Source organism: Somniosus microcephalus, chromosome 1, assembly GCF_052327205.1.
Source record: "Somniosus microcephalus isolate GS21.2 chromosome 1, FLI_Smic_1.0, whole genome shotgun sequence".
NCBI lineage: Eukaryota > Metazoa > Chordata > Chondrichthyes > Squaliformes > Somniosidae > Somniosus > Somniosus microcephalus.
The window spans coordinates 434,633,372-434,648,005 of NC_140987.1; the positions used below are offsets into that span (position 1 = coordinate 434,633,372).

The 14,634-nt window shown below is 46.8% G+C and overlaps 1 protein-coding gene across 1 annotated transcript in view; it reads right to left on the reverse strand.

The window, feature by feature from the left end:
- eda2r (ectodysplasin A2 receptor) overlaps positions 1-14,363 on the reverse strand; it is a 60,981-nt gene extending 46,618 nt beyond the window's left edge. The window contains exons 1-5 of the mRNA XM_086000816.1: positions 14,176-14,363; positions 5,775-5,860; positions 4,244-4,354; positions 953-1,131; positions 142-227 (exon numbers count right to left, since the gene is read on the reverse strand). Of these exons, the coding sequence (XP_085856942.1) occupies positions 142-227; positions 953-1,131; positions 4,244-4,354; positions 5,775-5,813 (415 nt within the window). The 5' untranslated portion in view covers positions 5,814-5,860; positions 14,176-14,363. The remainder of the gene's footprint in view (positions 1-141; positions 228-952; positions 1,132-4,243; positions 4,355-5,774; positions 5,861-14,175) is intronic.
- Between the last annotated feature and the right edge of the window lie 271 nt (positions 14,364-14,634).

A 14,634-nucleotide genomic window follows, 5' to 3' on the forward strand; every position in this document is an offset into this window, starting at 1 on the left:
TGGCAACCCCTACCACCCCCCCCCGCACCCAGCCGACCCACTGCTTCACACCATAACCCCTTATAAGGTTTCCCACAACACACGGGATTATGCACGTTCTCGAGCCCTGTGTGAGACATGCAGAGCGAAGCTGTCACTTACACTGAGATTCAGTGGGAGGAGCTGGGTCTGTGCAGGGAATGCACTCCGTGTCCTGCAATCCTCCAAGCCGGGTCTTCCTGTAGAATCTGCAACAAAAAAAAAGTTTTACTGAGAAACCTCGGGAGAGGGCCAAGGCCCATAGCACAGGCTGAAATGGGTAGAAGAGAATACAAGATTAACCAAGGAGCAGTGATTAGATAACACTAACCTAGAGGTTTAAAAGCCTGGAGATTGGAAGAGAAAAAGACGACTTTTGAGGAAGTTCCAAAAAAAATGCATTCGCGATTTCGCTGAAGATAACAGCCAGAGAACATTATCTGAACATTTTTTAAGTAACAACTTGAACAACAACTCCTCTCCCTGCTCGATTGTAGGGACAGTGCACAGGAACCTTACTCTACAGCTGGCTGTGTGAAACCTGACCTGGGGAGTCCTTGAAACGGAGTTTGTGTGCCCAAATTGGAAAAGAGTTCTGTTCTGCAGAAAAGGCATCCCTCACTTAGTTAACTCCAATTTTTAAAAAATAGTAATTAATATGCACTCTCTCAATCGTATGAGATTACTGCCTAATAACGAGCCCTATGTTAATGATTATTCTCCATATAACTGTGCATTAACAGCCTGTGTGATTCACCATGAACTTACCGCTTCCTAATCCAGAGTTCAGGAGATATATTTCCCTCAGTTTGCTGTTAGCAAAAAAGTTGCCAAGTATAAAATGTTTTACATGTCAACTTTTCTGCTAAGATTAGTGAACAGAGAGAAAATAAACCTCGAAGAACTGGATGATCGTCTCTGTCCTCACACTTACCCTGGCAAGCATTTCCCACACACAGCGTTACTAGAAACTGTGCAGTTGGTTTCCTGAATCCGATTCACAAGGGCACAAGAGAGGCACAGTTTGCATTTCTGCTGTCCCCAGTTGTCCTTGTACCTGTTGGGTCTGCAGATCACACACTGTGCACCAGCCCCAACTCCAAAACCACAGTCCTGCAAGAATAAAAATCAACAATCAACAACTTAGTAAGCCTCCAAATAAGGAGCTCTGCAACACAAAGGGTAATTCCACGCTCCCAGGGACAGGCGCTGCTGAATGGGGCGCGGGTCAGAGGTGTCCTCTTGTTCTCTGATCCGGGCTCTCAATCGAGTAAAGGATCCCGATTGGGAGCTCAGGACCACCCCTTTAGTGTTCCCCATGGAACTAGAGCCCCAGTCCCTCCATATGAAGTACAATGGATGGTAATAAAATACACAGCCAAAAAGTTATTGCCACCCTCAAAAATTCCATTGGCTTTCTCCGCTTTCTTATGGGGGTGATGATGCATGGTGGAGGATAGCTCCACGGGCACTGGCAGTCATTCAGTATCTCACAAAAGTAGCTGCTGTGAGGCTGGACAGTGAGCCTTGGCAGACAATTAGACCCTGTTGGGAGTAGGTATCAAAAGCCTAGCCTGATTCTGTTCTTATCCGAGGCCCCATGTCACCGGCAGAGGCCTCATACATGGTGTATCGTAAATCCACGAGTGCGTTGCCTGCCATTCTCTGTCCTTTGATATCAATAGACAGAAGCTCGCGGCCCCGCGGACGCCCAAGGTGCATGGGGATTCCTGCCATCGGTGTGGCGCCTTGGAAAACCCTGCGCCACTCGTCCTCTTGCCGAACACTGCTCTCACCTCCGAAAGGCTGTGGCAGTTCAGTTCCGGGGCGGTCTCTTTTGCTTGCCCGCCGTAACGTTGCCGGGACAGCCGTGGAAACTGCAGGGGGACGTGGGGGTAAACAGCGTTTTAATCAGGGCTTCCGCGGTTCTTCTGCCGAAATAATGGCAGACAAGCAGGAAAATCTTCACAGAATTCACCGCCGTGATTTAAAGATGTGATTCATATTTAGTAACGACAGTAAACTCTTGTTTAAACGGCACTTAATCATCCGGAATTCTTTAATAAGCGGCAAAATAGATAACCGGTAATCTTGCCGAATCCATCCAGCACTTGTTATTCCGAGTCCAAGTCTCCCGCGGTGGCCGACTTAGTCAGTGGTTTTTATTTTTGTTTGTGTTAAAAATAGCCTACCTCTCTGTTATCCAGAATTTTTCATCAACCGGCACCATCCTGGTCCCGTAGGTGCTGGATAAGAAAGAGTTTACTGTAATACAGTCCCCATCACTTACACCGTCCACACTCATCATGGCTAGCTGCCTATATTGGGCAAGTGGCACTGACTGTTTGCCATTACCAATAAAGAAATTACAAAGGTGCCTACAACACATTTTGGCTATTTTCGCTGCACTCTCTCCATGGCAAGAACATACTTCCTCAGATAAGGCGACCAAAACTGCACACAATACTCAAGGTGTGGTCTCACCAAGGCCCTGTACAACTGCAGCAAGACATCCTTGTTCCTGTACTCAAACCCTCTCGCTACGAAGGCCAACATACCATTTGCCTTCTTGACTGCCTGCTGCACCTGCATGTTTACTTTCAGCGACTGGTGCACAAGGACGCCCAGGTCTCGTTGCACTTCCCCTTCTCCCAATCTATTGCCATCCAGATAATAATCTGCCTTCCAGTTTTTGACACCAAAGTGGATAACCTCGCATTTATCCACGTTATATTGCATCTGCCATGCTTCTGCCCAATCACCCAACCTGTCCAAATCATACTGGAGTTTCTCGGCATCCTCCTCACAGCACACACGCCCACCCAGCTTTGTGTCATCTGCAAACTTGGAGATATTACATCTAGTTCCCTCGTCCATGCTGGCATGGCAGATCTAGAACTAGGGGCCATAATTATATGATAGGCATCAATAAACCCAATAATTAATTCAGGAGAAACTTCTTACCCAGAGAGTGGTTAGAATGTGGAACTCGCTACCACAGGGCGAAAAGCATAGACGTATTTAAGGGGAGTGAGATAAAGACATGAGGGAGAAAGGAATAGAGGGATATATCGATAGGGTGAAACGAAATAGGGTGGGAGGAGGCTCGTGTGGAATATAAACACTGGTAGAGACCGGTTGGGCTGTTCGGCCTGTTTCTGTGCTGTAAATACTTTGTCATTCTATGTAGTTATCACTGTTATTGGAGTATTGGCGTACTGGGTATTGGAGTATGTGGCAGAGACAAGATATGAGAGGTGGAAGGTTTGTCTCGTTAATGTTCACAAGTTGCCACCAGTCATCGGGCTGATGTTTGTACTCCTTCAGCAAATTTCAGCAACCTATACACTGCAATAAACACAATGATTAATAGTATCGTTTTTAACAATTTATTTAATATGCCCTTGTAAAAAAATGCTTTAGAATTGATTAGCTCAAAGCACTATAACAAAGACCCACAGCACTTACCCAGATATGTTCTCTCACCAGTTATCGCCCATTTATTAAAGCGGGCAAATCACATCAACACTGACGCGCCCACTATAAGCAGCAGGGATTGTAATGTGAAATTACAGAACATCATAGAATGAAATCATAGAATGCTTACAGCACAGAAGGAGGCCATTCGGCCCGTTGAGCCGGTGCCGGCTCTCTGCAAGAGCACTTCAGCTAGTCCCGTTCCCTCGCCCTTTCCCCGTAGCCCTGCATTTTTTTTCCTTCAAGGTACTTATCCAACTCGTGAAAGCCACGATTGAATCAGGCAGTGCATTCCAGATCCTAACCACTCACTGCGTAAAAAAGTTTTTCCTCACGTCATCTGTGTTTATTTTACCAATCACCTTAAATCTGTGTCCTCTGGTTCTCGACCCTTCCGCCAATGGGAACAGTTTCTCTCTATCTACTCTGTCTAGACCCCTCATGATTTTGAACAACTCTATCAAATCTCCTCTCAACCTTCAAACATACTATTAAAATTACTATTTAACTCCCGATCGAAAGTGAATCTTTTCAATGTTAGCACAGTTCAAGGAGGAAGAAGAATGCAGACAATCTGCTCTGCCTTAGAAACAACTCTCTTAAAAGGTGAACTTGTTATGCTGTCATGACTGTTGTTTTGTTACGTCTCCCCTATCTCCGTCATTGGACCCCATCAGTCATCGATAGCAATTGTAAAGTGTCCTCATATTGAGCGGACTCATTGCTGGCTCGTTGTGGAATTCCATACCTTTGACAGTTCCATTCCAGGTCCACACACTTTACAAAATTTGCAGGTTCCATCGACATCCCAAAACTCATTCTCCCGGCAATCCCTCACATTAGTGAAAACATCGAGAGGCTAAAGGAGGGGTCAGAAAACATAAATTATGGATGTTATATTGTTATACAGGTACTTCCTCGGCCCAATGCCAGTACCCCTGCTGAACCAGGACTCTGGTCATTTCTTTTTTTATTAAATGTTGTTTTAAGATTTTACATTGAGACAATGCAAACAAGAATAAAACAATTCTTTGAGGGCGATGACAGCTCCAATTACAACAACATCTAGGATTGGCAGTTCCGACATGAGACGTGAAATATGAGCAATGTTCACAAGATCCCACTGGATTAAGAGCTCTTGAAAAGAAGAGTACCCAAATAGACTGGATGGAACAGCGCATATCCAGCTGCTCCTGGGATCAATATAGAAAGTAGAACAATTCAGGCCAGGACCAATCCAGGTGTGAATTTTATTTCCAGCCCCAGTGGAATATGTTGGCAACGGTTCAATGAAATCTTTGCCCCGATTTTAACTCTGCCCACGTAACAGGAACTGTATGTGCCGGGGGGAGGGGCGGGTGAGGGAGGTCGAGGTCAAAATGGCGACGCCCGGGAACATTCCTTTCAATTTCATTAAAATTGGGGCTCATACTTGCGATTGGGCGAGGAGAAACTCTGGAGGCCATGGGATGGAAGTGCGGTGTGCAGGGACTGATGCAGGCATCAATCTGCACCCCCGCCAACCCCCTTGCCCCGGGCGTGAAGCCCAAGCCATTTTCTCTCCCGGGCCTCATTTCAATTTCCCCGCAGTGACTCCCGTCTGGGGTCAGGGTCCGATGATGCAATTCAAACCCTAACGTTTAAATATTTAGGAGGCAGCCACCACCCCCCCGCCCCCCCACGCCCACCTGCCTGTGGCGGGTGGCCTAGACGCCCCCGAAAACTCAGGATTTAAAACAGGAGGGGTCATGAACTCTTCGTGTTCAGCGCCCTGCAGCCTGTTTAACATCATAATCATAATCAACTTTATTGTCATTGTTAGTGCACAACCTCCCCCCAACCCACCTCCGTACGCACAATTTCCGGGGTTAAAATCGGGGCTGTGGTCACTGAAAGAAAACCAGGAAATGCTGGAATCGCACAGCATCCGTGGGGAGAACAGGCAAGGTGACATTCGGGGTGCAGATCCTTCTTCATAAGTCCTGGAAATTGGATGATCCAAAAGGTGCTCAGTCCTAGTAAATGTTGACAGTGATATCGAAAAGGCAATTTTCACTGTCGCTGTGGGTAGCGAGGGGGCGGGAGGATTAAACAACGGATGCCAGCTGCCCAGTAATGCCCAAAACCTCTTTCTGCATCCAACATTTGCTGCACATTACCTGGGGAAAGCACCTGGTGCTAACACTTAGTGTGTCACCGAGTGCCTGAGCTGACTCATCGGCCTACAACAGCATTCAGTCTCTAATGTGAACAAGCTTTTGTAGCAGAGCAATACATACCAGAGACAAGAAAACAAGCAGTTCTAATCTTGGTCCCATTTCCGACACTCCTTTGTAATATTCAAGAACTGATCAGGATTTTCAGCCTACAAATAAAACACACAAATTTTCATGTAGATTTGGAAATTGGGCAAATGCAATGGTTTTTTCTGCGCAACTATCTTCCTTTTTAGTAATGAGCAGATTTTTCTTTACATCCATATATAGGTGTAGTGCATTGAAGAGCCAGTGGGCAGCACCACAATTGAGTTGGATGCAGGTAGGATTATGCCACTCCCTCAGGTGAGATCCTGATCTCACCTGTGTTGCTGTGGATATATAGGGCTAGATATTCAGGGAGCCGTCAGGTGGGGTTTCCGGCATGTGGGGGGGGGGGAAATCCTGACTTTGGGGGTCCCGACACCATCCCGCCCAAAACCCCGCCCCGCGTAAGTTTCAGGGGTGGCGGGTACCCGCCCCGCACTGGGACTCGCCGAAACCAGGCGGCAAGGGATTAGTGCCAATTAACTGCCTGTTAACAGGTAGTTAACAGGCAGTTTTTAGCCTAATCCCCATTTTGAGGGGTTTCGTGTGGGTTTCCCGACGGCTCCAAACCACGCCAGGTTAGGGCAGGCGGGCCGTCGAGTTGAAGGAGTTGGAGGGGTCGCGATGTCGGTGCTCAGGTGAGTGATGGGTGCATGAGTGTAAAGGTAAGGTAAGTCAGAAATCTTGACAGATGAAATTTCAGTCTGTGACGCTACCTGTTGCTGGGTGGCCCTTAATTGGCCTGCTAAGCCCGCTGGGCGGGCTCAACAAGGTCAATCAAGGGAAAATCGCGCAGATTGGCCGGACGTCGAAGTAGGCGGGTCAGAAACCCGAAAGGGGAAGTCCCGCCTTCTTCCCGACAGGTTCGACAAAATCGACCCCATAGTCACAGAAGGAGGCCATTCGGCCCATTGAATCCGTGCCGGCACTCTGTAGAGCAATCTAGTCAGTCCCATTCCCCCGCTCTACCCCCGTAGCCCTGCAAGTTTATTTCCCTCAAGTGCCTATCCAGTCTCCCCTTGAAAACATTGAGTGTCTCCGCTTCCACCACTCCCGTCGGCAGCGAGTTCCAGATCCTCACCACTCGCCGCGTAAGAAAAGTTTTCCCCTCACATCCCCCATTGGCCAAAACCTTAAATCTGTGTCCCCTAGTCCTTGTACCGTCAACATGTCAAATAAAAGCTAGGCATCCTCCCCAATGTGAATGGGTGTCTCCACCAGGTCATCTTGCACACTTCCTGATGGCAGTGGTCAAAGTGAAATTGGTTAAGATGGGAAACTTAGTCACCATTCCTGTGCAACCTATGACTCCACTCTGTAATCTTCAACTTGACCAATTTTTGCCTTTGCTGATTGTTGGATTGTTGGATTTTTTTTTTAAGAATAAGGGAAAATATACACAAAAGTTCATCATTGTGGGATTTGTTTTTAAAGGCAAGGAGTCTTTTGTAAAATGCCTAAAGACAAGGGAAGCGCAGTTAGGAAAAGATAGTCAGCTTGTAATTTTAGAAAAATCAAAGTATATTTGTTCAGCAAAGTTCATCATTGTGGTTTTTTTTAAAGATGGGGAAAGCATCCAGTGAAATTCATCACTGTATGATTTAACAATGAGAACTCACTCTGTAAAGGTGAGGGGTGAGCTCAAGTAAAGTTCCTGTGTAGATAGATCACAGAAAAACACATCTACCAACTCCATCAAATTCAGCACAGAAAATATTACTTTACAATATAGTCGGTTAAAGAACAAAACCACTGGCCACGTCTCAACTGACATTATCCCTTCGCTTCCTCGTTCTGTCGATTTGGTTCTTCAATTTATCACCGATTCCCCCATTCTTCAGTTGCTTTCAAAGTGTTTTCCTCAAAATCATTCACTGAAACCCAAGTTTCCTACATTGCACAGTTTTAAGATTACAAGCTTTAGGGTACCACAGAATTTTACAGCACAGGAGGCCTTTCAATCCATTGGGTCCGTGAGGCTCTTTGCTGGAGCAATCCAGAGCCAATCCCACATCCTGATCTCTCCCAATGTTCTGTTTGTTCCTCTGCTTCAAATATTTATCCAATTTTCTTTGGAGCAGAGGAGGCTGAGAGGAAACTTAATTGAGGTGTATAAAATTATGAGGGGCCTAGATAGAGTGGATAGGAAGGACCTATTTCGCTTAGCAGAGAGGTCAATAACCAGGGGGCAGAGGTTTAAAGTAATTGGTAGAAGGATTAGAGGGGAGTTGAGCAGACTCCTTTGGTTCTGTCTTCACAAAGGAGGACACAAATAACCTCCCAGAGATGCCGGGGAACAGAGGGTCTGATGAAAGGGTGGAACTGAAAGAAATCAGTATTTGTAGGGAAATGGTGTTAGGAAAATTGATGGGACTGAAGGCCGATAAATCCCCAAGGCCTGATAATCTACATCCCAGGGTACTTAAGGAAGTGGCCCTAGAAATAGTAGATGCATTGCTGGTCATCTTCCAGAACTCGATAGACTCTGGAACGGTACCCATGGATTGGCAGGTAGCTAATGTTACCCCACTATTCAAAAACGGTGGTAGAGAAAAGGTGGGGAATTATAGACCGGTAAGCTTGACATCGCTAGTGGGGAAAATGCTAGAGTCCATTATAAAAGATGTAATAGCAGAGCACTTGGAAAGCAGTGACTGAATTGGACAAAGTCAACATGGATTTACAAAAGGTAAATAATGCTTGACTAATCTACTGGAATTTTTTGAGGATGTAACTGGTAAAATAGATAAGGGAGAACCAGTGGATGTGGTGTATTTGGACTTTCAGAAGGCTTTCGATAAGGTCCCGCATAAGAGATTAGCGTGCAAAATTAAGGCACATGGGATTGGGGGCAAGGTATTGACTTGGATAGAGAACTGGTTGGCGGACAGAAAGCAAAGAGTTGGAATAAACGGGTCATTTTCCGAGTGGCAGGCAGTGACTAGTGGGGTACCGCAAGGATCGGTCCTAGGACCCCAGCTGTTCACAATATATATTAATGATCTGGACGAGGGAATTGGATGTAATATCTCCAAATTTGCAGACGACACAAAGCTGGGGGGGAGGGTATGCTGTGAGGAGGATGTCGTGAAACTTCAGCACGATTTGGACAGGTTGGGTGATTGGGCAGAAACATGGCAAATGCACTATAATGGGGATAAATGTGAGGTTATCCACTTTGGTGGCAAAAACAGGAAGGCAGATTATTATTTGAATGGTAATAGTTTTGGAGAAGGGGAAGTGCAAAGAGACCTGGGTGTTCTTGTACACCAGTCGCTGAAGGTAAGCATGCAGGTGCAGCAGGCGGTTAAGAAGGCAAATGGTATGTTGGCCTTCGTAGCAAGAGGGTTCGAGTACAAGAACAAGGATGTCTTGCTACAGTTGTACAGGGCCTTGGTGAGACCACACCTTGAGTATTGTGTGCAGTTTTGGTCGCCTTACCTGAGGAAGGACGTTCTTGCCATGGAAGGAGTACAGCGAAGATTCACCAGGCTGATACCTGGGATGGCAGGAATGACGTATGAGGAGAGATTGTGTCAATTGGGCTTATACTCACTGGAGTTTAGAAGATTGAGAGGGGATCTCATCGAAACCTATAAGATTCTGGCAGGTCTGGACAGACTAGATGCAGGAAGGATGTTTCTGATGGCCGGGGAGTCCAGAACCAGGGGTCATAGTCTAAGGATAAGGGGTAAGCCATTTAGGACTGAAATGAGGAGGAATTTCTTCACCCAGAGAGTGGTGAACCTGTGGAATTCTCTGCCACAGAGGGCGGTGGAGGCCAGTTCATTAAGTATATTCAAGAAAGAGTTGGATATATTTCTTAAGGCTAAAGGGATCAAGGGACATGGGGAGAAGGCAGGGACCGGGTACTGAATTTGGATGATCAGCCATGATCTCATTGAATGGCGGAGCAGGCTCGAAGGGCCGAATAGCCTACTCCTGCTCCTATCTTCTATGTATCTATGTAAATATTTTCACCCAGAGGGTGGTGGTGGGGTTCTGGCACTCACTGCCTGAAAGGGTGGCAGAGGCGGAAACCCTCATCACATTTCAAAAGTACTTGGATATGCACTTGAAGTGCTGTAACTTACAAGCCTACGGACCAAGAACTTGAAAGTGGGATTAGGCTGGATAGCTCTTTGTCGGCCGGCACAGATACGGTGGGCCAAATGTCTGCCTTCTGTGCCGTAAATTTCTATGATTCTATGGTAAGATGCAACAGTCCCTGCCTCAACCACTCCCTGTGTCAAAGCAGGCCATGCCTCAACAACTTGCTGCTTAGAAATTCCTCCTAAACCCTTCCCTCACGCTCAATGACAATGTTGACTTTAGGATCTTTCATCACTGACTCAGTAAGAGGAAACTTTCTTTCCCTATTTACCCTAACAAAAGCCTTCATGTTTTAAAAACCTCTATTAAATCTCCTCATGACCTTCTCTGCGCCACAGGAAATAGTCCCAATATATCAAGTCTCCGAGAACTAGTTTTACATCGCTGGCGTCGTCAGAAATGAAGCCAAAATAAAGTCTAAGATAAAGTTTAAAATTTGTACATCTTGTTGGAAGATGATTTAAATTTGTATTGGAAGACCTTGTTTTGTTATACAACTTTTATATTAAAGGCGTAGTATTTCCTTTATGTGTCATGCTTTTCTTGGCTTTGTCCATTTCATGGACGTGATCCGACTGATTTCATAACAGGCATGGCTGTGCGCCAATTTGTTTCTTGCCTCTCTGTGGTGTAGCCTCCTTCGACTTGATTGTAACCCTGCTCGCTTGACAGGGGCGGGGCGGGAGGTTAAGACAGCAGCAGCGTACTTACTGCCACGTTCCCGCCGGCCGCCATTTTAACCGGGTACTTTCCGGAGGCAGCCAAGGCGCCTATCACAGGCGGGGAGGGGCCCCATGAATATATTTAAAATCGGGCTCCAATGACACAATTACGACCCCGATGCAATTTTAACTAAGAATTTCAGTTGGTGTCGGACCGGTTGGCAAGCGGATCTAAAATAAATATATATTTTAAATTTTCCTGCTTCCTTGTGAGCCAGGAGATGCAGGGATGCACCTCTGGGCCCCACAAGGAAATCTTGACCATCCCTTGCCAAGTGCTTCCTGCACCCTCCACCAACCGCAATGCCCTCCCAATCCCCACCTCCTAAGCACTTACGAGTGCCAGAGACCATTCCTTTGAGTTCCTGGTGGCGATCTCCTGCTGCCCGAAATTCCGCACCCACCCAGCTGGCGCTTCCCGTGGGACACTCACTGGCCCATGCAAATGAGGCCCGGGAGTTTACACTCAAAGTGATGGGGGCTTGCCACCCACCTGATTCCCACCCAGAGTTAAAATCAGGGCTCATGTCAAAGACATGGAAAACATTTACCTATTCTCTACTACTATTATTTTATACTACAATTTTATATTACCTTTTCCATTACTACACTTCCTCCCACCCCGCCTCCTGTAAGGACTCTATTCCATTCTCCCAGTTTCTCCGTCTCCGCCGCATCTGCTCCGACGATGCCACCTTCCACACCAGTGCTTCCGACATGGCTTCCTTTTTCCTCAACTGAGGATTCCCCTCTACCGTGGTCGACACGGCCCTCGACCGTGTCCGTTCTATCTCCCGCACTTCTGCCCTCACCCCTGCCCCTCCCTCCCGGAACCACGATAGGGTTCCCCTTGTCCTCACCTTTCACCCCACCAGCCTCCACATTCAACGGATCATCCGCCGCCATTTCCACCACCTCCAAAGTGATCCCACCACCAAACGCATCTTCCCCTCCCCTCCCCTTTCAGCATTCCGTTGGGACCACGCCCTCCGAGACACCCTAGTCCACTCCTCTATCACCCTCAGCACCCCTTCCCCTGGCACCTTCCCGTGCAAGCGCAGGAGATGTAACACCTGCCCTTATACCTCCCCCCTTCCCACTGTCCAGGGCCCCAAACACCCCTTCCAGGTGAAACAGCGATTTACTTGTACTTCTTGCAATCTAGTATACTGTATTCGCTGCTCACGATGCGGTCTCCTCTACATTGGGGAGACCAAACGCAGATTGGGTGACCGCTTTGCGGAACACCTCCGTTCAGTCCGTAAGGGTGACCCCGAGCTCCCGGTCACCTGTCATTTAAATTTACCGCCCCATTCCCACTCGGACCTCACCGTCCTTGGCCTCTTGCATTGTTCCACGGAAGCTCAACGTAAACTCGAGGAACAGCACCTCATCTTCCGATTAGGCACTTTACAGCCTTCCGGACTCAATATCGAGTTCAACAATTTCAGATCATAACCTCGGCCCCTATTACATTTTTACTTATATTTTTTATCCACACCTTTGTTTTGGTTTTTCTCCCCCCCCCCTTTCCTTTTTTTTCCTCTCTCCCACATGGCAGCTGTCTCCCATTCTGCCAGCGCATTTCACACCTAATCTAGAGCTGTCTTTTGTCTCCACTAGTCCTATCACCATCTCGTCTCATTTTGAATACCTCTTAATGTCTCTTCTCTTTTGTTCTCTCCCAGCCTGGCCTCTTAATCTATTTCATTCCCTGTGCCTCTTTAGTCTTGATAAAGGGTTTTGACCTGAAACATTGACTCTAATTTCTCTCCACGGATGTTGCCCTGGCCTGCTGATTTTTTCCGGCATTTTCTGTTGTTATTTCGGATTTCCAGCATCTGCAGTATTTTGCTGTCGAAAACAGTTACCTACCTGCGTTCAAGCTGAAACAAGAGATCAGCACCAGCAGGCATGCAGGGTCAATTGGCTGCAGGGTCAGTCGGCTGCAGGAGCATGGCATGCACACACAGGTAGCACTCAGAGAGGGACTGCAAGCTCGCTCTGGCCTCGTGCTCGAATCTCTTAGCAAATAGGGGGAGGACGAACAGCCAATGCAAAAAAAATTCTACATTTGCCATCTCACCAGGACAAGCAGAATTGAATGTGGCAAGACAGTATATGGGCCATACCAATGCACCAGATTGTTTGGGCCCACTTTAATCCCTGCCTGCTGGTGGCATTGCTCGTGACCTGGGAACAGACCACTCACACACGTGTCACAGCGTTTGGGTACAGAAGGCGTACGACCCAGGGGGCTGCAAAAGGGGAGAAAATATGGCAAATCTTCCTCCAGCCCTACGCTCCACTAATTCTGGCCTCTTACACATCCCTGATTTTAAAATCACCCCACCACTGGCAGCTGCCTAAGCACTAAACTCTGGAATTCTCTCCCTTAACCTCTCCGCCTCGCTACCTCTCTTTCCTCCTTTAAGACGCTCCTTAAAACCTACCTCTTTGACCAAGCTTTTGGTCATCTGTCCCAATATCTCCTTACATGGCTCAGTGACAAATTTTATCTGATGACGCTCCCGCGAAGCGCCTGGGGACGTTTTATGATGTTAAAAAGGTGCTCGTTGTTACACGCCATGATAAATAGATTGGCACCATTTGGGCAAAGAGAAAACCACTCGCTCATCGCTTTCAGCACCACACTGGACAAGCATGACTTGCCTAATAATTCTGGAAGGCAATGATATCCCATTAAATGTCCAGGAACCATGTGCAGCTTAGTAAAAGGGCAGCGGGTCCTCTGTTCACCCACCAGACCCACTGGAAGCAAGCTGCTGGTCAGTTTTATCAAGTTTAACCTTCTCCACCCGTTGCATAATTAATCACAGTCTGGATCCAAGTTTTTGGAGCCATTAAAAACTGCAGCTCACACCCAGCATCATCTTTGTTAATCTGAAGTAAAACGACAGCGAGCCTTTGCTGGCCCATTCGCCTCTCGGTACATGCCCCGACTTGTCCACTTCCACACAGCACGGTGATGCAGTTATGGAAAACTCAAAGGGGGAATTAAACCAACACTTCCTGCTTATTTTAACAAACTACCTGCTTAAAACAGCCAAATACCGATAGATAAATGGTCAGTTACAATTAAATACCCCTGTATACAAATATTTTGTCGGATAATTACTGAAGTTCGTTAGGAATAAATTAAATCAGTCTGGAGCCACGTAAACGTTCACGATTTTTAACAGGTCATGGCTTGTACATCCAGTACGTTATATAGAAACGATGTTATTAAAAAGAAATTAAAAGTCTGAACTTCACGAAATAATAAGGTTTCATACACCTTTGCAAAGCTTTGGTCAAAACGGTTCTTGCCTAGATTTGAATGTTTGATTGTTTTAATCTCCTTGCCAGGCAAACAAGCGAAATATTTCACTATATATATAGTGAAATTTCAAATTCAATACCTATATATATATTGGTATTGAATTTGAAATTGCGAATCGCTCGGTAGCTGTGTGAATGCAAATTAATTTTCCATTCAATCGAAAGCAGTGATTTTTAGCTCCTAGTTTCTCTCTCTTTACCTTCTTCCAGTTTGCACACAGAGCGGGCAGAGTGCTGCAATCACAAAGTTTGAAACATATATTCCATCCACTCCTGTGCAGCGTGCAATATCTGGAGCCCGGATTCTCCTCGATTTCTGTTGTTTCTTTCCTGTTTGCAGTGCAACTCCGCCCCTCCTTCTTGCTGATTGGTGCGAAGCCCTCCTTTAACCCTGTGTGTGTTGCACAGTCTTTCACTGGCTTTGCCCCCCACCCCCCTCCTCTCAATATCGGGAGGGCTCCCTTGCTAAAAGAGCTGTACAGTATGGAACCCCCCCCCCCTCAGTCCACGAAGGTACCAGGTTCAATCTGTGGCCTGGTGCTGGGATGACTGATCTCAGTCAGTGCACTGAAAGAAAAGACTTGCAGTTATATCTTCTTTCATGACCACAGGACGTCCCAACACGCTTTACAGTACTTTTGAAGTGTAGTCACTGTTGT